We start from the raw sequence: 23683 nt of genomic DNA, 5'->3' as shown, positions 1-23683 counted from the left end.
TATGGACGTTTTATTTTCAATTTTTAAAATTTTAACTTTTTTGGTGGGATGATAGAGTTAAGTGATTTGCCCAAGGTCACACAGCTAGTAAGTGTCAAATGTCTGAGGCCAGATTTGAACTCAGGTCCTCCTGAATCCAGGGCTGGTGCTTTATCAACTGTGCCACTTAGTTGCCCCAGATATGAACGTTTTAGTCACTTTCTTAACCTGATTGCAAATTGCTTTCCAGAATAGTTGAACCAATGTACAGCTCAACCAGCAATTTGTTAGTGGACCCATCTTTTACAACCCCTCCAACATTGACTGTGCCCATCCATTGTCATTTTTGCCAACTTTCTGGGTACAAGATGAAACTTCAGAGTAGTTTTGCTTTGCATTTCTTTATCATTGGAGATTCAAAACAATCCTTTGTGTGATTGTTATTTTTTTAATTTTTAAAATTTTTTTTATTTTTTTAGTGAGGCAATTGGGGTTAAGTGACTTGCCCAGGGTCACACAGCTAGTAAGTGTTAAGTGTCTGAGGCTGGATTTGAACTCAGGTACTCCTGACTCCAGGGCCGGTGCTCTATCCACTGTGCCACCTAGCTGCCCCACCTTTGTGTGATTGTTAATAGTTTGTAATTCATCTTTTGAGAATTGATTGTTCATGTTTTTTGATCATTTATCTTTTGGACAATGCCTTATGGTTTTACATAGCTATGTTAGTTGCCTCTGTATCTTGAATATCATATTCCTCCCCCTTATTCATTTTTTAATTTTTTCCCAATATTTAAAAAATTCATTCAAAATTCTCTCCTTCCCCTCTTATTGAGAAAGCAAGCAATTTGATATAGGTTATATATGTGGGCAGTCATGCAAAATATTTTCACTTTAGTCATGTTGTGAAAGAAAGTGCAGCCCCTAAAAACACCCAACCCACTAAAACAAAGCTTAAAGAAAGTAAGCTTTGATCTACATTCAGAATCCATTAATTCTTTCTCAGGAGATCTCTTGGGTTGTTGTATTGATGAGAATAGTTAATCATTCAACTTGATCATTATATAATATTGCTGTTACTATCTACAATGTTCTCCTGGTTCTGCTCATTTAACTTTGTATCTGTTCATGTAAGTCTTTCTAGGTTTTTCTGAGAGCATTCTGTTCATCATTTCATATGATATAATAGCATTCCATTACAGCCGTATACCACAACTTTTTCAGCCAATTCCTAATTGATGGGTATCTCCTCAGTTTCCAATTCTTTGCCACCACAAAAAGAGTGGCTATAAATACTTTTGTATATATAAGTCCTTTCATTTTTTTTTATCTCATTGGGATACAGATGATCCTTCTCATAGATAAATTACACAAAAATGTTTCCCTCCAGTTGACTGCTTCCCTTTAATTCTATTTCATTAATTTTGTTTATATAAAACCTTTTCAATTCCATGCAATAAATACCATCTGTTTTATTTTTGTGATTTGTTCAATTACTTGTTTGGGTAAGAAATTTACTCACTAGCCATAGTTGTGAAAGTTATCTGATCCATTTGTGTATGTGGTATAATGTATAATATTCAAGTCATGTATCCATTTTGAATTTATTGCAGTATATGGTATAAAATATTGGTGAGGTGTATATTTTCCATACTTAATAGCTGAGAGATAACTGGCAGGGTAACCTTAATTAGACATGGACTCTCCAAAAGAAACTGGTTGAAAAATCAATATGGGAAAAAACCCCAACTAAATGCATGAAAAATTGCAATAGTCTATTATACAATGACCCTGATCACAGTTGGAAGGCCATTTCCCACAGTGTGAAATGTGCTCCGGCTCCTCATATCCACATCTAAACCTCCAGCTTTCTTCAAGACTTAATTCTTCTAAACTCTCCCGAATCTCTTCCAATCCTATTCTCCCTCCCTCATTGTTAGTCCTACCATCTCTCTTCTAAAATTATTTCATATTTACTTCTCTTGGTATAGGTTATATCTTTCCCTATATTAATTCCCTGTCCTCCAGTAGAATGGAAACTCCTGAGGGAAAATCCTATGTCATTTTTGTTAGTGTCTCTAGTACCTATGGTGGGTGACTTATACATGGTAGGCATCTAATTCATGTTTGTTGAATTGAATTGAAAAAAGAACATTGTCAAAGCAGTTTTCAGAGTTCTCTGGGAATGTTATTTGTATCCTCAACAAGCCTCTGGAGAACTGGTCAATATTGTTAACTATGATCCGAATCCTCATAAAGAGATACTCATTTTGAGTACTGTCAGCAAAAAGCAAGACAGAGGACAGTCTTCACCACATTTCACCCCATGCAGATACAGTTCCAAGATGACTTGTGCACAGTAGTGGTACAAAGTTGAAGGTTCCTTGAATGTGATTCTGGCTGTTACCTAAAACCTAATGTAATGAAAATGTGTTGGGCAAAGGGAAGTAGGAAGGGGGAGAAAGTCCTTGGAATATCTCCAAGATATTATGTACCTTCGTGTAGCACTTAACATATAGGTGATACTTAATAAATACCAATCGACTGACTGAGCTTTGCTTAAACTTCCATGTTGTTCCTTGGACAGTATCCAAGCAGGGAATATCTAAACATGCTCCAAGGAATACTGCACCCCATTATCCAGTCCAAACTCCCCACTTTACCCAAACGGGGTTGGGCAGAGAAAGAAAATAGGTAGCTTAGGTGGTGCAGCGGATAGAGAATTGGGCCTGGAGTCAGAAATCAACCTTGATTCAAATCCAACTTCAGAAACTCACTAGCTGCATGACCCTGGGTAAGCCACTTAACCACTGCCTGCCTCAGTTTCCTCAACTAAGTGAGGGTAATAATAGCATCTACCTCTAAGGATTGTTATGAGGATCAAATAAGATGATATTTGTAAAATGCTAAGCAAAGTGATTGGCGTTGATGCTATATAAATGCCATTATCATCATTGTCATTATTACTTTTGTTTACATTCTTTTTTGTTGTTCAGTCCTATCTTACTCTTTGTGGCCCAGTTTAGGGTTTTCTTGGCAAAGATACTGGAGTGTTTCCATTTCATTTTCTAACTCATTTTATAGATAAGGAACTTAGGAAAATAGGGCTAAGTGATTTGCCCAGGGTCACACAGCTAATAAGTGTCTGAGGCTGGATATGAACTCATGAAAAGGAATCTTCTTTATTCTAAGCTCTATTCACTGCTTCACTTAGCTGCCCTTTATATCCTTTCTATGTACAGTAGCACCCATTGATTATACTAATATGAAAAACAAACAAAACATCCCAAGTATTTCCTCTACCCCATTTGTCCAAGTATAAGCAAGAAACTGCAAAAATGACTTGTGAAAGAAATGATGATTAAAACACTCAAAAAAGAAACAGTTGTATATTTGTATCTTTATTTAACAGCAAAAAAGCCCCCAAACCTACTATTGGTGAAAGGAAAAAAATAGTATAAGCAGAGATTTTTGCTAGGTACTTTCAGAACAGAAAGTATTTCTCTTATGTTTAGAATCATGCATCTTGTTAGGAGCTGTTGCTCGTTCTTCTCTTGCCTGGGTTCTCTAGAAAGGGACCCTTTGTTCTGTTTTGCCATTGCTTATCTTAGAAGTCTTTTCTTCAATGGAGTGAACCCTGGTTGAGAGGACCTTGCCCCGCTGATCTAGCTCTTCAACAACAGTCTTTACTAGGGTGGTTTTGGAGAGATCTAGAAATGAAACATATGCAACATCAATAAATCAATCCATAAACATTTATTATATCATATATCAATTACTAAGTGCTGAGGATATAAGAAGAGGCAAAAGATAGTCCCTGCCCTTAAGAAGCTTATAATCTAATAGGGGGACAACATGCAAACAAATATATACAAAACAAGCTATATACAGGAAAAATAGAATATGAAAGAAGGAAAACACTAAGATTAAGAGGTTGGAGAAGACTTCTTACAGAAGGTGGGATTTTAGTTGGGACTTAAAAGAAGCCAGGGAGGTCAGTAGGTAGAGCAAAGGAGGGAAAGCATACCAGCATGGAGGACAGCCAAAGAAAATGCCCATAGTCAAGAGATGGAGCATCTTGTTCTCAGAACAGCCAGGAGGCCGGTATTACTGGATCAAAGAGTCCTTGTTGGAGAGGATGGTGCAAGAAAGCTGGAAATACCTTCATAATACCTTATGAAGAACTCTGAATGCCAAATAGAGGATTTTGTATTTGTTCTGGAGGCTATGGAAGCCATTGGAATTTATTAAGTAGGGTGTGGTGACATGGTCAGATTTGCATTTTAGGGAAATCACTTTAGTGGCTGAATAGAGGACTATTGGAGGGAAAAACACTTGTGACAGGCTAATTCACAAGCCCACTATGGCAATAATCAAGAGGTGATATATCTGATTGCTTACGGCCTCAGGGAAGGGAGAGGGGAGGTAGGGGATCTACCCTGGAGTTGGGGGGGAGAGGTGTTGTAAAGGTGAAATGGCAGGCCTTGGCAGCAACTCCCTCTCTCTTTCTGTCTCTCTCTCTCTGTCTCTCTCCCCCCCACACACATACATACATAGATATATACATGCATGCATACACACACATATATGTGGAATGGGAGTTTGGCATATACATATTCCATATGCATTTACACTTAAGATAACAAAGCTTGCTTCCGAGAACAGAACAGATAGTTTTTTAGTAGAGTTGTGCAACATTCCCTTTTCCATCTCCATACCTTTATATCTGCCCTTCTCCCCTCCTCCCCCTAAACCTGAATGCACTCAGTTCTCAATTCTGCTTGTCAGAATCCCTAGTTTCTTTCAAAACTGGGCTCATGGGTCATCTAATACATGAGGTATTTCCTCATCCTTGAGGTCATTTCCCAGAAATTTTCATATTACTCATCCTCTTACTCTTCTTCCCCCTTCCAGCTCCCCACATGTATTGTCTTTTCTCCATTAAAATATAAGCTCCTTGGGGACAAGGGATCGTCCTGCTTGTTTGCTTGTTTTTGTTTTTGTTTTTTGTTTTTTGTATCCTCAGAATTTACAGCACAGTGCTTGGCACACAGTGTGCAAAAATGCTTTACCTGTTTATCTATCTATCCATCTCCATCTTTCTTTCTTTCTTTCTTCCTTCCTTTCTTTCTTTCTTTCTTTCTTTCTTTCTTTCTTTCTTTCTTTCTTTCTTTCTTTCTTTCTTTCTTTCTTTCTTTCTTTCTTCCTTTCTTTCTCTCTCTCCTTCCTTTTTATTTATTTTTGTAGGGATACTGGAGTAGTATGCCATTTACTTTTTCACAGATGAGAAACTGAGGCAGATAGGGTTAAGTGACTTGCTCACACAGCTAGTAAATATGCAAGGCTGGATTTGACCTTAGGAAGATGGGTCTTCCTGATTCCAAGCCCAGGGCCCAATCCACTGTATCACTTAGCTTCCTGGAGTCAGAAAGACTTAGAATCAAATCCAGCTTCTGAGACTTGCTAGCTGATCACTTAATCTCAGTGTTCCTCAGGAAACTTCTTAGGTTTTATTTTCCTAAATGTTAAGGACTTGGGATGTGAGAAGGTTGGACAGCATCCTTTTTGATAGATGATGGACAGTTACCAGAAAAAGTAAAAATAGAAATGTATTATAATACCTTTAGTTGAATTTCCGGGACCTCCTGATCCATAGATTTTTGTTTTGGAGCATGAACTGTGAAAATAAAAATAAAGATGAGGTTTATCTTTTTCCTTTTTCTGTTTGTTGTGAAAGCAGGAATAGTTAAACCTAAATAAACTTTGTGTATCAAAAACCAAAAACAGACCTAGGTTTATTGCAGAAGACTCTAAGACCTGTATATCTAGGAACTGAAATTAAATGACATTTAATTTGAAATGAACGTTTATTTTAAAGGGCGGGACTGTCTTTCACCCATGAATTTTAACATGCTAACGTGACAAGATAGACATACAGAAACATGAATTCACTTTTGTCCTTAGGTACTTGGGGAAATGCTTCTTTTAGATTTATTCCAGGACATTAGCATTATCCATTTCTCTCTTTACCCTATTCAAAGTAGATGAGTTTACTCATCCTCCTACCCCCCGCCCCCCAAACCTGGACTCTGTCCCTGGCACAAAGTTTTATCAGGGGAATCAGGCCTCCATACCACTTCCATATAGTACTGTATAACAACTCTCCCCTGACTTCCAACTCTTCTTTATCTATTTCCTTTTTTTGGTGGGGCAATGAGGGTTAAGTGACTTGCTCAGGGTCACAAAGCTAGCAAGTGTCAAGTGTCTGAGGCAGCATTTGAACTCAGGTCCTTTTGAATCCAAGGCCGGTGCTTTATCTACTGCACCACTTAGCTGCCCCCCTCTTTATTTTCTTTCCTAACTAGAATGTAAGCTCCTTGAGGGCAGGAGCTGTCTTGTCTGACTGTATTATATCACTGGTTCTAAGCACATAGTAACTACTAGGTTAAGTACTTTTAAAAATTAGTTTCATTCATCCATTCTTGGCAGATTAGCCAGAAGGAAATTTTTAGGAAGGTCTGTAAAGAAGTCTGGAGATGAGTTTGGGATGGGCATTTTGATTTCTTTTAGATTAGAATTATTATTAGGGTAGAATAATTATTAGTGAGGAATGCATAATAAATGAAGTTGTTTGATTGGCTTGTCAGAAGTAAGGAGAGACAAGGGAAAGAAGAAAGAGGAGCTGGAGTAAAGAATCATGAATCTGGTAATAATCAATTGACATTGAAAGAAGGAAATGGGAGCCTGTGAAAATAACAATGACATTGATCATAAGTGCAGGTGATGGAATTATTGTAAGTATGATACCATTAGAGGCAGCATTGGCATAGTGGCTAGAGCTGACCTTAAGGTCAAAAAGACCTGGATTCAATTCTGTGTGGGACCTGTGTGACCCTAAGCAAATTACTTAACCTCTCATTTCTCTAGGCAATTTAGTGACAACTTGGTTGTGGTTGAATAAAAACCTCATTTTCTGGTGGCCTTCCCTACCTATCATCTCCATCAATCAGTCGACAGTAGGTCTCAATTTCCTTCTCCAGACGAATTTTGGTATCAAGCAGCTGCTCATACTCCAGCTTCTGGCCCTCGGTCTCAGTCCTGACCTGCTGCAGTTGCTCCTCTAGGGCTCCGATCTGGGCCTGGATTTGTGAGAGCTGCACACAGTAGTTCCCTTCCGTCTCGTTCAAGGAACATTCCAGTGAGTGTTTCTGTGGGTACAGGAGAAAGACGCATCTGAGATTAAAATATAGTTAGAGGAGTTAGTCATATAGTGAAAATTGGCCCAGTGGATCCAGGGCAGGAGTTCTTTTTTAAAAATTTTTTTAATTTTTAATTTTTTTAAAGGGGGAATGGGGTTAAGTGACTTGCCCAGGGTCACACGGCTAGTAAGTGTCAAGTGTCTGAGGCCGGATTTGAACTCAGGAATTTCTGAATCCAGGGCCGGTGCTTTATCCACTGCACCACCTAGCCGCCCCCTGGGGCAGGTAGTTCTTAACCTTGTTTTGGGGTCATGGACCCTTTTTGCAGTCAGATGAAGCCTGTGGATCCTAGAATGATGTTTTTAAATGTACACTCATGAAATCCTCTCTCGGCACGGATATCCTGCATTTATGTGAATGGACACCTGGCCCACAAGTATGGCGTATTTGGGTTGAAGCTCATTTTCCTGAGAAATGTTGGGATGACGGACATGGCAGAGTTAGCATTTTAACACTTAAAAAAATGCCATATGTCATGCGCTTCCTTTCCCTCCTGCCTAGCAAAAAGGAAAATGTGTCTCTACACTGGCCTCTTTCTTCAGACGCAGCAAACAGATGGCTGAGGCTGAATAGCTTCCATTCTTTGGTCATAATGGGATTTGATTTCTGGTTTTTGTGTCACTAATGATTCAGCCGTGGATAGGGAGTGTAACTCAATGAAGAGAGGACTGACCTCAGAGCTAGAAAGAACTGAGTTTTGGTTCCTACCCCTGATACATACTAGCTGTTGTGACCATGGTAGAGTGACTTAACTTTTAGTGCCCAAAGCACTACAATAGCTGATCTTTATTGGTAGAGGGAGCTTTCACAATGGGAGTTCCCTAAATCAATAAAATCACAGCTCTGTATTTTTTAAAAGTAATTTGATCGCTGTTTTATAAAACTGGATAAAGAATTCAACATAGCTCTAAAGCACTGGCCCTGGAGTCAGGAGGACCTGAGTTCAAATTCGACCTCAGACACTTGACACTTACTAGCTGTGTGACCCTGGGCAAGTCACTTAACCCTCATTGCCCCAACCCCCCCAAATAAAAAATTCCACATAGCACATTAGTGGAATAAATGCATTAATTTCTTAGTTAAACTTAGCTGGGCATATGTAATTTATAGTTAAAAAGCTTTTAATCAGCCCTCCTGAAATGATTGTGTGTTGACTTTGTATATATTTTTATGTGTACATAAGATCATAAAGCTACCTCACAGGCAATCTAGTCCAACCCCATCATTTTACAGATGAGGAAACTGAGGCCCAGGGAAGTTGAATGACTTAATCAAAATAGTAGTTGACAGAAGCAAGATTAGAATCCAGAACTATGCCTTTTCCAGCATACCAGGTTATGGCTTCCCTGCCACAATGTAAGCTCCCCAGGGAGTGGGATGAGAGGCTGGGCAATTGTTTCATTTCTCTTTGTATCCCCACTACACGGCATGTAGTAAGCACTTAAGACATGCCTAGTAATTGCTTGATGGATAGTGCAGAAACTATTTTCTAACAAATGTCAATCAACCAACCAATAAGCATTTATATGTGCCTATAATGTTCTAAGCATTGTCTTAGGGTGTTGAGTATTGCAATGACAAATATAAAACTGTCCCTGTCCTCAGTGAATTTCTGTGATGTCAGTTGATTATTCTGTTACTATAAATTTGTTATTATTTTCAAATGAGAACTCAGTCCTTATTGGGAATGAAATACTTGGTGATTTAAAGAAGGAGGGAATGTAATTTTTTGGGGGGGGTGGGGAACTAGCTTTGGGGGTAGAAAGACTTGGGGGAGGGACTGATCTTGGGGCTGGAGTGAGCTTGGGAGTAAAGGACAATCCCTTCCTTCCCGAACATCCCTGCCCAAAGGTAATCAAGCAAGCAAGTAAGGAACATGAAAAGACATAAAAATATAATGCAGTCAGTGTGTACAAAGATGCTACCTAAGCAATTTAAGGACAGCCATTTGACCTCTCTTGTCTTCCACTTCCACGAATGAGGTCACATGACGTGGTCTGAATTAGAAGGTCCCTTCCTGCTCTGAATCTGTGATCTTAAGAAAAGACGGATTTCTTTGAAAGGTCTTTAAATCATGCAAAGTCACATGACCCACGCATTTCTCACCCACCGTTGCCAGGAGGGACTGTAGCTCGATCTCCAGGGTTTGGACAGTACGCTTCATTTCAGTGAGCTCGCTCCTGGCTGAGGTGGTGGCCCCAGCATCATCAGAGATCTGCTGTTGGAGCGTGGCACTCTGCATCAGGAGATAGGTTAAATCAGCTTGGTGAGGACTACTTGAAGAGGGCCCGGTAATGAATATCATCCGCGATGGACTTACCTTTTCATTGAACCAGGCTTCAGCATCCCTGCGGTTCTGCTCAGCCAGGTCCTCGTACTCAGCCCTCATGTTGTTCAGTAGAACAGTCAGATCCACCCCTGGGGCTGCGTTCATCTCCACGTTCACATTCCCACCTGCAGCGCACTGGAGGGCTTTCATTTCCTGAAAGGGAAACACCAGGAAGACTTTCAAGGTGAAGTTTGATGCCAATACACAGAGAACTAAAGAACTGCTTTATCAGCTTTGCGGGTTGAATTAATATAATATACTATAATAAAAAACATAATATAACATAATATAATAAATATAACACAGCAATATAATATAGTATGTAATATGGACCATATATACACATATATACATACATACATACATACATATATATATATATATATATATGATATTGGATACAATTCATTCTGAATCCTTTCTTTGATGAGGTTTCTTGCCATCCCCCAGCCACCTTAGGTTATTAATAAAGTCAGTTTGCTATAATACAGTAATTTCTAACCTAGGGTCCGTGAACTTATTTAAAATGTTTTGGTAACTATTTCAAAATAATCCTGTGCATTTTATTTTATACATTTAAGGACTATTCTGAGAAGGGGTCCATCTATAGACTTCAAATTGTCAAAGGGTTTGATGATGCAAAGAGGTTAAAATTCCTGGCTTAGGGAGGCATGTAATCAAGCCTTGTATAGTAACAGGATACACACTCATACAATGTGACCCTGGGTTAGTCATTGAATCCCTCAGTGCCCCAGGCAATTTGCTAAGACTCTAAACTGCAGAACTCTTATTGGTCTACTCTGGTCAAGTGAGTTTCTTTAATGGAAGTTGAATTCAATTTAATAAACGTTTATTGTGTCTGCTATGTGCTAGGCACTGTGCTAAGGGCTGGGGATACAAAAAGAGGCAAAAGATAGTTCCTGTCCTCAAGGAGTTTATAATCTGATGGTGGTGAGGAACATAATGTAAACAAAAATAAACAAAACAAACTCTCTCTCTCTCTCTCTCTCTCTCTCTCTGTATGTAGAGGATTAAAAAATTCAAAATGGGAAAGCACTGGAAATTCATTAATACAGATGAAATCATGGGTTTGATTTAAAATACCCTCTTCAAACCCCTCCCCCCAAACTCTTCCAAACCCCAAACATTTATGGAGGGTTCATAGGATGCTGGATATTGTTTTAATTTCTTTGAGGTAAGATTGTAGAGAAGATATTAAGCAATGTGACTGCACCTTTCCAAGCTAGACAAATGGAATCTGTCCAGGATTTAGAGTTAGAAGACATGAGTTTCAATGTAGGATTGGCCATCTGCTGCCTTGGGTAAGACACTGAACCTCTCTGGGTTTTGACTTCCTCCTTTGTAAAATGAGGAAACTGGACTAGATTATGTCTAAGAACCTGCCCTGTTCTAAATCTGTCTGTATAATCTCAAAGGTCCCTTAGAGACCTTATCAAGTGAGATCAAATTTGTAAAGCACTTAGCATAGTGCCTGGCACATAGTAGGTGCTTAATAAATTTTACCTTCCCTTTCCCTTTCACATTCTATTTTAAATAATTTTTGGGTGAAATTATATAAAATGTCCTCTATCCTCTCCAAAATACCAAATGAATATTTGTCATTCAACAAATACTTATTAAACAGCTTATTAAATATATAATTACATATTATATAATATTATATAATACTTATTAAAATAGTGCAACCCATTGGAGCTGGAGGAGACCTCAGAGGCAGAGTTTAATCTTCTCATTCGCCAGATGAAGACACTGAAGCAGAGGGAGGTTTGGGGGCTCTTCTGAAGCCATACAAGCAGTAGGGATCACAGGCAGGATGTGAACCCAAGTCTTCTCTGACCCTACAGCCAATGCTCTTCCTTCTTTACCACAAAAATGACCAAGACACAGTTCCAGATCGATATTGTTGTTCATCCTTCATTCTCAAAGAGGACCAATAACATCAGGAGGGTGATGTCTTAACTTGCAAGTGAATTGGGTTTAAATGAGGAGGGCTACGCAAAGTCACCAGCCTCATTGGCTCTTCCAAAGTCATTGGAGTCCACTTGGCAAGAAATAGGTCAAGACGACCGGTGATGGCCCCTGATGTAGTGGGAGACCGTGGTCTTTTTAAGCTAAAGTCTTTCCAAGATCTCGGTTTATCTGAGGCAATGCCCATTCAGTAATTAAAGGTTAGGTAAAAATTGAGGCAAAAGATGACCTAGTTTGTCTTTATAAAAGAATGAGTCTGGGAGGGGGAGACGCTTAGAGTTTCTGGCCAGAACAGAAGCAATTGCTATTTTCACTCACTCTGAGGCATCAAAGCCCAATTAATGACTCTGGAGGAGAGAGTGAGGCTGATAACTTTACATAGCCCTGCCTCACTTAAACCCTAAACCCAGATCTATATTCATCCAAAAGTAATAATAGACACTGAAGCTAGAGCTTAGCTGTCTTTTTTTTTTTTTTTTTTAGTGAGGCAATTGGGGTTAAGTGACTTGCCCAGGGTCACACAGCTAGTAAGTGTTAAGTGTCTGAGGCTGGATTTGAACTCAGGTCCTCCTGATTCCAGGGCTGGTGCTCTATCCACTGCACCACCTAGCTGCCCCGAAGCTAGAGCTTAGAAAAGGATGATGAAAAAATTTTGGCTTCTTTGTCCACCTCCCCCCACTTTTGTAATTGTTTGACAAACTCTAACAAGTCTTCCCTTCTTAAATAAATAAATAAATATCTATATAGCAAAGAGAGTGAAAAGTGTAGAATCAACTCATCAATAGCATCAGAGATTTTTGAATGAAATGAACCTTGGAATTGATTTTTGGGAGGTTTTATGGTATCATAAATTTAGAGCTGGAAGGGATCAGAGTCCAAATGACTTGCCCAGAATCACATAGCAAACAAGTGTCTGAGGCTAAATTTGAATCCAAATTTTACTGTCTAAAAGTCCATCAATATATCTACCATACTAACATTAAAGCTATATGTTATTATTGTTTTTTCCTTCCTTAAATTGTTCAGTATATGCTTATATTTACATGCTGTAGTCTTCCTGGTAGAGTGTAAACCCTTTGATGTCAATAACTATTTTTGTCTTGTTTTTGTAGCTAGTTCTTGGTAGGATTTATTTGATTGGATTGTAATAATCTACCTTGAGCATATTAACATTAAAATTTTTTGGGGAGGGTGGGAAATGGGGGTTAAGTGACTTTCCCAAGGTCACACAGCTAGTAATTGTCAAGTGCCTGAGGCCAGATTTGAATTCAGGTCCTCCTGAATCCAGGGCCAGTGCTTTATCCACTGCACCACCTAGCTGCCCCCCCCTTTTTTTGAGCATATTAATTTTTACATCTCACCATTCTGGCCATGGAAAGCCTCTATGAAGGTTCTCCCCCAGAACTGAGCCATAAAGGTTGAGAGAAATAGTCTGGCATAAAGAGGAACCCTGCATGATGACAATGTTTTTAAATGACCAGGAGGGAGTTTGATTGGCCAAAGAAGGCATGAGGCTTTGGTTTGCTTCTTACCTCTTCGTGATTCTTCTTGAGGTAAGTCAGCTCCTCATTCATAGTTTCATATTGGATTTCCAGGTCTGTTCTGCAGAGCGTCAGCTCATCCAGTACTCTACGTAGGCCATTGATATCCGCCTCAACACTTTGATGAAAAGCCAGCTCGTTTTCAAACCTTAGAGAACATTGCATTGATTTTCCAAACAAAGTAGGTCAGACAAAAGGTAAGACAAAAAATAAAACCAAATTCTTTTTAAATTGAAAATCAGAATAAGCCTAGGAATAACTTCCTCTGGGAAATTATTATTACTAAATTATTAATAATATAAATTAGGCAAATATAATATCAATTATTAATAATAATTTCCTCTGGAAAATTGTTATTAGTACCACGAACTGTTCTTGCGGCAAGTGGCATAAAATGTGGTCTCAGCTGTGGATGTGGTATGGCAGAGAACCCTTATTCCACCCCCTAGGATAACAGTATGAGACTGCTGCTTGGGAGGTTATATTAAACTGGGGAAGGAAAAAGCAGGGCAAAATAGCACTGGAGCTCATTCCTGCACAGTGCCTGGAACATAGAAAGCACTTAATAAATGTTTCATCTATTACTCCAATCCATCATTTGATAGCTTTCCATTTTAACTAAATGCTTTTGTGTTTATGTTGCTAAAGGACTACAAATGCTGTCATTTTGTTCAGCTCTTTCAGTCATGTCCGACCCCTTGTGACCCCATTTGGGGTTTTCTTTGCAAAGAGATACTTGAATGGTTTGCCATTTCCTTCTCCAGCTCATATTACAGAGGCGGAAACTGAGGCAAACAGGGTGAGGTCACTTGTCCAGGGTCACATAGCTAGTAAGTGTCTGAGGCCAGATTTGACTCAGGAAGATGGGTCTTTCTGACTTCAAGCCTGGCACTCTATTCACTGTGCCACCTAGCTGCCCACAAATACTGTCAGTGTTCTCCAAATCTGGCAAAATTTGAATCCAGCCTTCTAGGAAAAAGCCCCAGTTACTCCACCCTAGTTATAGTTCTAACAACTAGCTCTTTGGTATAATTAGGGAAGGATAAGGGAATATTTTACTATTCTATTTATAAGTCAATAGAGAAACACTTACTAAGTGCTAGGCACTGTGCTAGGTACTAGGTTGCATGTAGTTCACTTACAGGGATATCACTTCCAAATTATTTCATTGGATTAGAGTTCTAAAAACATGTTCAGACTTTTCCTGTCCCATTTTTTCATTCCATCCATCCATCCGTCCATCCATCCATCTGTCCGTCTGTCTGTCTGTCTGTCTATCTATCTATTATAAATGTCAGCATTTTGTTCAAAACAACTATTTTATAATCATTTTTTTGGCTAGGAGTATTATAATATGAATCCTTTTCCCACATTTTTTGTTGTCATTTTTGTCAGCACTGCTATTAGCTGGGGACTGAAACATATTCAATCAAAGAAATATTAATAGCTAGCACTTATATAGCATTTTATGCTTTGCAAAGTGCTTTATAGGTGTAATCTTACTGAGCCCCTCAATAACCCTGTGAGCTAGACCCTATTATTATCCCCATTTTACAGATGAGGGAAACTGAGGCTAAATTTAAGCAACTTGTTCAGGGTCACATAGCTAGTATGTGTCTGATCTATTATTCAAATTCTGTGTCTGTCTGACTCCAAGTCTAGCACTCTTTCCACTGTACCACCTAGCTGCCCAGAAATAGAAATAAAAATTCTTCCCTTGGGCATTGTCCCTAGCATTATTGTATGCCCCTTACTTCAGACGGAAATCATCCGCAGCCAGCCTGGCATTGTCAATCTGCAGAACAACATTAGCATTGCTTGTGGTGGAAGAGATAAGCTAGAAGAGATCAAAAGAGAAAAACTTATAATATGCATTTACAAGCCAAATTCTCATTTCACAAGACCAAATGTGTTAAAAAACTAAATGAAGAACTTTCTTAAAAAGCAATTAAAGTGTTTTCAACTTAAAAAAAGTACTGGCATAGTTTATTTCATTCAGGACCACAGATGTCAATCTGGATTACACCTAAGAGATTATTATTCTAGTTCATTTCATTTTTTTGAGTGAGAGATGAAGATACTTCTCCAAGGTCATACAGCTAGTAAATTGCAGAACTTTGGATCTGAGTGCTGGTCTTCTATTTCCATATCCAGCCCTATTGCATATTATTATATAAAATAAATCACAAGACCACAGATTTTAGAACTGAAAAGGACTTTAGAAGTAATCTACTCCAACCCCTCCTTTTTTCAGTTGAGGAAACTGAGTCTCGGAGAGGAAAAGTGACTTGCCTAAGGTCATATTGGTAGAAAATAACAGTGCCAATTTTCCTGACAGTAGACTCAGCACTCTTTCTACAACCCGAAGCTATCTTGCCTTGGGTGAAAATGTTCAAATCTGAGGATGAATAATTGAACTGGAAGCATCCAATCCAATGCATTGAATATTTATTTAGTGTCTACTGCATGCAAGTTACTACCCTAGAAGCTTTCCAGGAATACAAAGACAAAATGAAAAATGGCATTAATAGTTCATGTCAATTTTAATAACACTGAAACTCAAGACCATAAATGCCTAAGCATGACCTAAAAGAATAGGGGATTGCCAAATAAAATTAATTATAACAATCCACCATACATGATAAATAACACAGAGCTTTGAATATCATCTTATTATAGGGGCCTCTCTAGGGAATTCATAGTTTCAAAGCCAAGCACACTTGGAATTGTTTCAAACTTGGGATTTCTTACCTTATTCTTAAGCTCTTCGATAGTCAGATGATACCTGCTATAGTCATGGTCTAGGCCACGGCAGGAGCCAGGACCAAATTTCTCATACCAGCCTTTAATTTTTTGCTCCAGCTCAGAATTGGCCTCCTCCAGAGCTCGCACATTGTCCAGGTAAGAAGCCAGACGGTCGTTAAGGTTCTGCATGGTGACCTTCTCGTTGCCGGAGAGGAGGCCTTCATTCCCCACAAAACCAGCACAAGAAGCACTTCCGAAGCTACCACCAATGGGGTTCCCACTGGGCGCTCCCCCTGAGCTCCCACCAAAGCTGCTTCCATAACCTCCACCAGTTAAGTTTCCACCTCCTACAACAGAGCCTCCACACATGCTATTATTCCCAAAGCTGGTGCTGCCATTGGGTATTCTGACTGACCCAGCTCCAGACCATGAGCAGATGCGCCTGGGTCCACTAGAAATCCGAAGAGACATGGCCTTTGAAGAAAGAGGTCGACTTGTCTGTGGGTAGCTAGAGAGTCAAAGTGGAAAGACTGCTTAGTTCTGTGAGTTTTATACACAATCAGTAGGGGTGTTTCTCTTTGAATTTTGTCTGAGAAAAATGATATCTGCTAGATCAGCATTAATTATCCATAATTGGATGATTTGGGGGGCAATTAACATCTAAGTCCTATGGGGTTCCCTCTATATACATGATAGCTATTATTATTGTTATTAGGAGGGCACATACCTTAGGGATATTTGTTATCTTAAAAATAATAGGGTGGGGCTTGGTTGCTTTAGTTATTTATCTTCTAATTTTTGGATGAGTAATTCTTTACTTTCATCCAGATCAGTGGACTATAATTTTCATCATCTAGTGTAAGGTATTATCATATTTCAAAGAAAAAGTAAAAGTTTGATATAGATTCTGTTTGTCTTTGGAATATCAATCGATATTTGGTCAATTTATTTGATTCAGAAAACCCTGTGGTATAACCCACTGCATCTTGGGCCTAATACAATTAGCAAGATAACATCTATAATCAGAAACATCAGGAGGACTTGACTATCTTTATATAAAGGATCCCTCTTCCATTTGGATTCTGCAAAGGATATCCTCTCTGATAACAGTGAGCATCTTTGGATAGCATGTCTCTTTGTTTTATGTTCTGCTTAATATTAATTCACTGTATTTTTCTCTGCTTTATGAAATGCTACTGCTCATAATTGTCAATCATCCTTCTTTGTAAGATTTTTATAGACAAATTTATGATCTAACTCATTATTGCCTTTGGCAGCCATCTTTCTCCATTTGGGAAACAAGTTAGATTTTTACTGAATGAGATCATTTCTGGGCTTTTTTGGTCTTCTTGTTGTGACAATTATTTTGCATTGTTTAGAATTCTGGATAAAGTTGTAGTTGGTATCAGTATCATTTCTGTTTGTTCTTAGTAACTTATTTGAAGAATTCAGGATGAATCCATTTTAATTGTATGTCTTATATTTATCATGATTTCTTCTCTTCCTCCTTTTCTTCTCCATCTTCTTGATCTCCTTTTCCCTCTCCTTCTCCTCTTCCTTGTCTCCCCCCCCCCCAACTTTGGCAACTTTGATAAGTTGGTCATACACAGACAGATGACTTAGGGATAACTTTCACATAAATAACAGATCTTTTCCTTTCTGTAAAGATGGAGTCAATTTCATTTTTCCTGGTGGTATTTGGTACTCCATGTGTCTAGTACCTACTGATTCTTTTTTTTGAAGAAAGTGGTCATGGAAAAGTGGTGCAGTGCATAGGGTGAGGGACCTAGAATCAGGAAGAACTGAGTTCACTTATAGTGCCAGACATTTAATAGCTAGATAACCCTGGGCACATCACTTAGTTTTTGTCTCCCTTGGTTTCTTCATCTTAATATGGGGGTAATAATAGCAACTACCTCCCAGGGTTGGCGTGAGAATAAAATGAGATAACATTTCTAAAGCTTTTAGCAAACCTTAAAGCATTATATAAATGCTAGCTATTATTATAGAGGAGTAATGCTTCTGTCTAATCTATAAATCTCAGTTCGTTCTCCTCAATCATAATTTCCCATATGTTGAATGAATAAAGCATTAATTAGGTGCTTGCTACATGCAAAGCACTGTGCTAAGCACCAAGGACACAAATAGAAAAGTAGGGCAATCTCTGTTTTCACGGAGCTCACATTCTAAAGGGGGAGACAACACATATATAACATATTTCTCCCCATTCTCACCCTTTCCCCCCTTTGCATTGAAGTAGAATATATTTTTATTTCATTTGAAGAGTCTTATCAAATTATTTGTAGAATTTCTCTACCACGTTATCCTCAGCAACTGATGAGGGTACATGAGCTACACTTATTTTCATGGTAGAATTTTTTAGAAATAATTATCATTAGTTCTTCACTACCTGAATGCCAATTATCTCATGAAATAACATAGGGTATCCCAAAAGTCTTGGTTCAGTTTTAATCTTTAATAACTCAATCCTTCCTAACCCTAATCCTCTGATAGTTTACTATTGTTACAAAGAATTTTGGAACATCTTGTGTTACTTTTAGTATCTGGGCGGACACTAAGACACACTCTGTCAGCTCCTTTCTTTGCCTCTCCAAAGAGCACCTGTGAACTGTCCTTCCACTGAGCTGCAGCTTTCTTTGTTCTTCCGGCTTCATTAATTAAAAGAATGTCAAGATCGCTATGATTCAGCTCCTCCAGCAATGAGTATACTCACTGATCATCTGACAAAGATCTCACATTTAAAGGACCAGTAGCCAAACTGGTTTTTTTGGATATCTAAAATAAACTGTGTGATTCTTCAGATTTTCTGCCTTCTTTCTCACCATTCAGTCACCATCACTGTTGGTCAGTGGAAGTGTGTTATACTTACTTTTGTACATCTTACATGTCTCCTTCCCCTTGTCCCTCACAAGGAAGGAGCAGGTAGGAAGGGAACAATCACTTAGTATCTACTAAGTGCTAGGCACTGTGCGAAGTACTTTTCAAATAGTATTTCGTTTGTTTGGTACAACAACCCTCAGAAGTAGGTACTATGATTATCCCCATCTGATAGTTAGGAAAACTGAAAGAGTAGAGGTTCAATGACCTGCACAGTGTCTGAGGCCAGATTTGGATTTAGGTTTTCCTGATTCCAGACTCAGTGCTCCATCTTTTGCCACCTACTTACCTCCCACGCAGTAGAATGTGATCTTTTGGAGAGCAAGAGTGATTTCACATGTGTCTTTGTATCCCCATACTCAGGACATTGCTTTGTACAATGAGTAGATATTTGTTGAATTGACCCTTTTGTAAGACCACAACATAAATATGGGGATCACTTTGTTGTGGGAGAGCCTGTAAGGTTGGCCTGGTTCTCTGGATTGACTTTCTTTCCTTCAGCTCTAAAGAGCTGAATTTCCTTGTTTGTTTTGTGTTGCAGTCTGTTTATACATAACCATGCACTTTCCCATTACCCTCTGAGTAATACTTAATTTTAATTCTTTAGAGACTGTTGTGTTCTGTGACTCATTCTGATTATTAATCTCAAGTTGGACATTAAAAAAATATATATCCCCCAGTGTCATGGAGGAGATCCAGCAGAATGTGTGCATTGAAGAGAGATGGTGAGGTCTTTTGTTTGTGGATAGCATTGCTTAGCATAGTTCCTGACACATTAAGTAAAAATTTAATAAATGCTTATTGACTTACTGACTTGATCTGACTTGTAAAGGAAGGAAGGATGGAAAGAAAAAAGCATGTTTAGGCACTTACTATGTTCCAGGCACTGTGCTGAGAACTTTACAAATATCTCATTTGATCCTCATAACAATCTGGGGAGATAGGTGCTATTATTATCCCAATTTTACAGTTAAGGAAGGGCAGCTAGGTGGTGGAGTGGATAGAGCATTTATTGGGCCTGGAGTCAGGAAGACTTCAAATCTAGCCTCAGACACTTTCTACTTGTGTGACCCTGGGCAAATCACTTAACCCCGTGTGCCTTAGTTTCCTCATCTGTCAAATGAGCTGGAGGAAGAATTGGTGAGCCACTCTAGTGGGGTCATGGAGAGTTGGACACAACTGAACAACAATAACAGAACAATAAAAACAATAATAAAACAACATACGCAGCACCCCCAAATAACAAAACAAGGAAACTGAGGCAGTCAGAGGCTAAGTGACTTATCCAGAGTTAAACAGGTAGCAAGTGTCTGAGGCTGGATTTTAACTCAGGTCTTCCTGATCACAGGCTCTGTACCATTTGGTTAAAGCTGCTGTCTCCAAGCATTTTTGATGAGCATCTGATAAAAAAAAAAATTTAAAGCATGCACCTCTAATTTATACATATTTCCCTAATTATAAATTAGATATGTGTACTACTATACTAATAATTGTCTATGTTATAAAACTTACAGAAAAATAAGAATTAAACAAGATAAGATAAAGACAAAATATTTGATCCAAACTTCACTAGGGAGTTTATTGAGGAGAAGAGTGTCATTGTCAGACCGGTGTTTTAGGAAAAAATCACTTTGGCAGCTCTTTGGAAGATAGATTGGAAATAGAAAGACTCTAGGCAGGTAGAACAGGCAGGAGATTATTGCATAGCTGGGGCAAGAGGTGTTGAAAGCCTGAATCATGTGACCGTGTCACCCCTTCTCCTTCCCCCCCCAATAAATTCCAGTGGCTCCCAATCATCTCTAGGATCAACAGCACATTTTCTGTTTGGCTTTTTTGTTTTTGTTTTTTGGTGAGGCAATTGGGGTTAAATGACTTGCCCAGGGTCACGCAGCTAGTGAACGTTAAGTGTCTGAGGATGAATTTGAACTCAGATCCTCCTGAATCCAGGGCCGGTGCTCTATCCACTGCACCACCTAGCTGCCCCCTTCTGTTTGGCTTTTAGAGCCCTTCATAACCTGGTCTCTTTCTGCCTTCCTGATCTTCTTACACCTGACTGCCCTCCATGACTGCTGTCATTCAGTGACACTGGCCTCCTTGCTGTTCCTTGCACATGACCTTCATCTCTTGATTCTGTTGGTTTCCTCTGGCCTGGACTTCTTTCCCTCCCCTTCTCTGGGCCTGGCTCCCTTTAGGGTCTAGCTAATGATCTCCCTTAATGTCAATGACTCCTCTCTGTTGATTATCTCCAATTTATCCTGCCTATATCTTGACTATACATAGCTTTTTGCTTGTTATCTCCCCCATTAATCTGTGAACTCCTTGAGAGGAGTGCCTGGTTTTTGCCTTTCTTTTTATTTCCAGTGCTTAGCTTAGGTCCTATCACATTTGTTGTTGTTGTTCAGTCATTCAGTCCTGTCTGACTCTTCGTGACCCCATGGACCATACTGTCCATGGTGTTTTCTTGGAAAAGAAACTGGAGTGATTTGCCATTTTATTCTCCAGCTCACTTTACAGGTGAGGAAACTGAGGCAAACAGGGTGAAGTGACTTGCCTAGGGTCACACAGCTAGTAAGTGGCTGAGGTCAGGTTTGAACTTAGGTCTTCCTGACTCCAGGACAAGAATCACCTAGCTGCCTCCTATCATGCAGTAGAAGCTTAATAAACAAACATTTGTTGATTTGACTTGAATTGGGCTAGTGGCTGTGTGAGCAGAGAGAAATAGGCAGATGTTAGTGATGTTATAGCAGTAGAAATGACAAGATTTGGCAAAAGTCGAGAAGTCAAGGATGAAAACAAGTTTACAAATTTGGGCAACTGAAAAGATGGTGAGTATTCTCAAGAAAAATAAATAACTTCAGAAGAGGGGCAAGTTTGGAGCAAAAGGTAATAAACTCTATTTTGAACATGTTGAGTTTGAGATGCCTTACAGGACATCAAATACCAAATGTTCAATAGACAGTTGTTAATTTAGGACTGAAGTTCCAGAGAAGCACTAGGGCTGGATATATAGATCTGGGGGAGTCATCATTAAGATGATGACCATTAAGCCCATGGGAGCTATTGAGGTTAATGAGAGAGGGTGTAGATAGAGAAGAGAAGAGAGTCCTGATCAGAATTTTCAGATACAATGGCCCCTTAGCAGGTGTGCTAAGGTTGATGATCCCAAAGACTGAGCATCAGTCAGATGAGTAAGAAGAGAAACAAGAGAGAACAGTGCCATGATCGAGACAGAGTATTCAGGAGGAGAGGGTGATCCACAGTGTTAAAAGCTGCAAAGATGCTACTGAGGACAGAGAGAGAAAAGACCACTGGACTTAGCAATTAAGAGATTGCTGTACCTTTAGAAAGAACAATTTTGATCAAGTGAGGCCTCCAGGAAAACAAGGAGGTTGGGAGCCTGGGATATTAGAAGGATGCTGGTGCTTAACTTATATCTAAAAAAATTTCTGAGGCATCTTACTTTCTTTTTCTTTCTTTTTTTTGCAGGGCAATGAGGGTTAAGTAACTTGCCCAGAGTCACACAGCTAATAAGTATCAAGTATCAGGCCAAATTTGAACTTGGGTCTTCCTGAATCTAGGGCTGGTTCTTTATCCACTGCACCACCTAGCTGCCCAAAGCAAATTACTTTCAAAAGAAAATTACTTGGGGCAGTGGCACAGTGGATAGAGCACCGGCCCTGGAGTCAGGAGTACCTGGGTTCAAATCCGGCCTCAGACATTTGACACTTACTAGCTGTGTGACCCTGGGCAAGTCACTTAACCCCAATTGCCTCACCAAAAAGAAAAGAAAAAAAAAAGAAAATGACTTAATAGCAAGACTAGTGAATTACCATTAAATCAGATCAACTAATCCCTTGTGATTAGTGACAATTCGACAGGTTTTCAGAGCTTATTTTATAACAGAAAAAAAGGAACTATAATCATAAGGCTAATTCTTATGTTTTATAGAGAAGTAGGTAGACGTGCAATATTCAACTGCTAGGACATGTCGGGGTGTAACGGGGAGTTTCTAGGGTGGCATAACTAGTACATTTAATATTTCATTGGTTTAGAACTCATATCTATCATTCCATGAATTTTTTTGAGAAGTATCCGGTGGTCTCTTAAGGATTTCTGCTATGGGTCTGTGATGCTTACTGAAAAAGAACTAATTTAGTCAAAGGAGGAACCTGGGGTGAACCAAGAGTTAACCCCCTGCCCTCCAGTATCCGAAAAGGTTAGTAAAGGGTCCTGTGAAAGCTAAGGTTAATCCTTTGATTATTTAATTTTATTTCTATAAAGATATGTTGATTTTAACTTATATTCTATTAAATTTGGCTAAAATATCCATTCACTAGATCTATAGATAACAGGTCTAAAGGAATATTTATGCTAGTTTAGTTCTTTTTAAAAATAAACATTTTTATTTAAAGTTTTGAGTTCCCAATTCTATTCCTCCTTCCCTCCCTCCCATCTCCCCTCTGAGGCAATAAGCAATCAGATATAGGTTATACATGTGCAATTATGTAAAACATTACCATACTAGTCATTTTGTATAAGAAAACTCGAATAAAAGAAAAAAAGAAAAAGAAAGTGAAAAATAGCATACTTCAGTCTGTGTTCAATCACTATTAGTTCCTTCTTTGGAGCTGGATAGCATGATTCATCATTAGTCCTTTGGGATAATCTTGAACATTGTATTGCTGAAAATAGCAGTCATTCCCAATTCTTCATTGAACAATATTGCTGTTACTGTGCACAACGTTCTCCTGGTTCTGCTCACTTCACTATACATCAGTCCACATAAGTCTTTCCAGGACTTTCTGAAATCATCCTGCTTGTCATTTCTTAAAGCACAATAATATTCCATTATAATCATGTATCACAGCTTGTTTAGCCATTCCCCAACTGATGGGCATTCCTTTCATTTCCAATTGTTAGCCACCAGAAAAAAGAGCTGTAGCTTA

General features: G+C 38.9%; 1 protein-coding gene across 1 annotated transcript; it reads right to left on the bottom strand.

Annotated features, from left to right (window-relative positions):
- Positions 1–3379: 3379 nt before the first annotated feature.
- LOC122754475 (keratin, type I cytoskeletal 28-like) lies at positions 3380–16347 on the bottom strand. Its single transcript, XM_044002955.1, has 8 exons — positions 15846–16347; positions 14849–14931; positions 13086–13242; positions 9556–9717; positions 9346–9471; positions 6967–7184; positions 5598–5653; positions 3380–3686 (listed from the first exon to the last, which is right to left on the bottom strand). The coding sequence occupies exons 1-8, from the start codon at positions 16308–16310 to the stop codon at positions 3544–3546; spliced, it is 1410 nt and encodes a 469-aa protein (XP_043858890.1). The 5' UTR covers positions 16311–16347; the 3' UTR covers positions 3380–3543.
- Between the last annotated feature and the right edge of the window lie 7336 nt (positions 16348–23683).

Source organism: Dromiciops gliroides, chromosome 4 (genome assembly GCF_019393635.1).
Source record: "Dromiciops gliroides isolate mDroGli1 chromosome 4, mDroGli1.pri, whole genome shotgun sequence".
In the NCBI taxonomy this organism is placed as follows: Eukaryota; Metazoa; Chordata; class Mammalia; order Microbiotheria; family Microbiotheriidae; genus Dromiciops; species Dromiciops gliroides.
This window is presented reverse-complemented; position numbering and strand designations above follow the sequence as displayed.

What these genes read in the sequence shown, in the direction of transcription:
- LOC122754475 (XM_044002955.1), bottom strand. Translation starts at nt 16,310, where the DNA reads ATGTCTCTTCGGATTTCTAGTGGACCCAGGCGCATCTGCTCATGGTCT. An exon ending in GCGGATGATTTCCGTCTGAA is followed by an intron (nt 13,243 to 14,848) that starts GTAAGGGGCATA and finishes ATGTTCTCTAAG; the next exon opens with GTTTGAAAACGAGCTGGCTT. An exon ending in CTGATTGATGGAGATGATAG is followed by an intron (nt 5,654 to 6,966) that starts GTAGGGAAGGCC and finishes TTATTTTCACAG; the next exon opens with TTCATGCTCCAAAACAAAAA.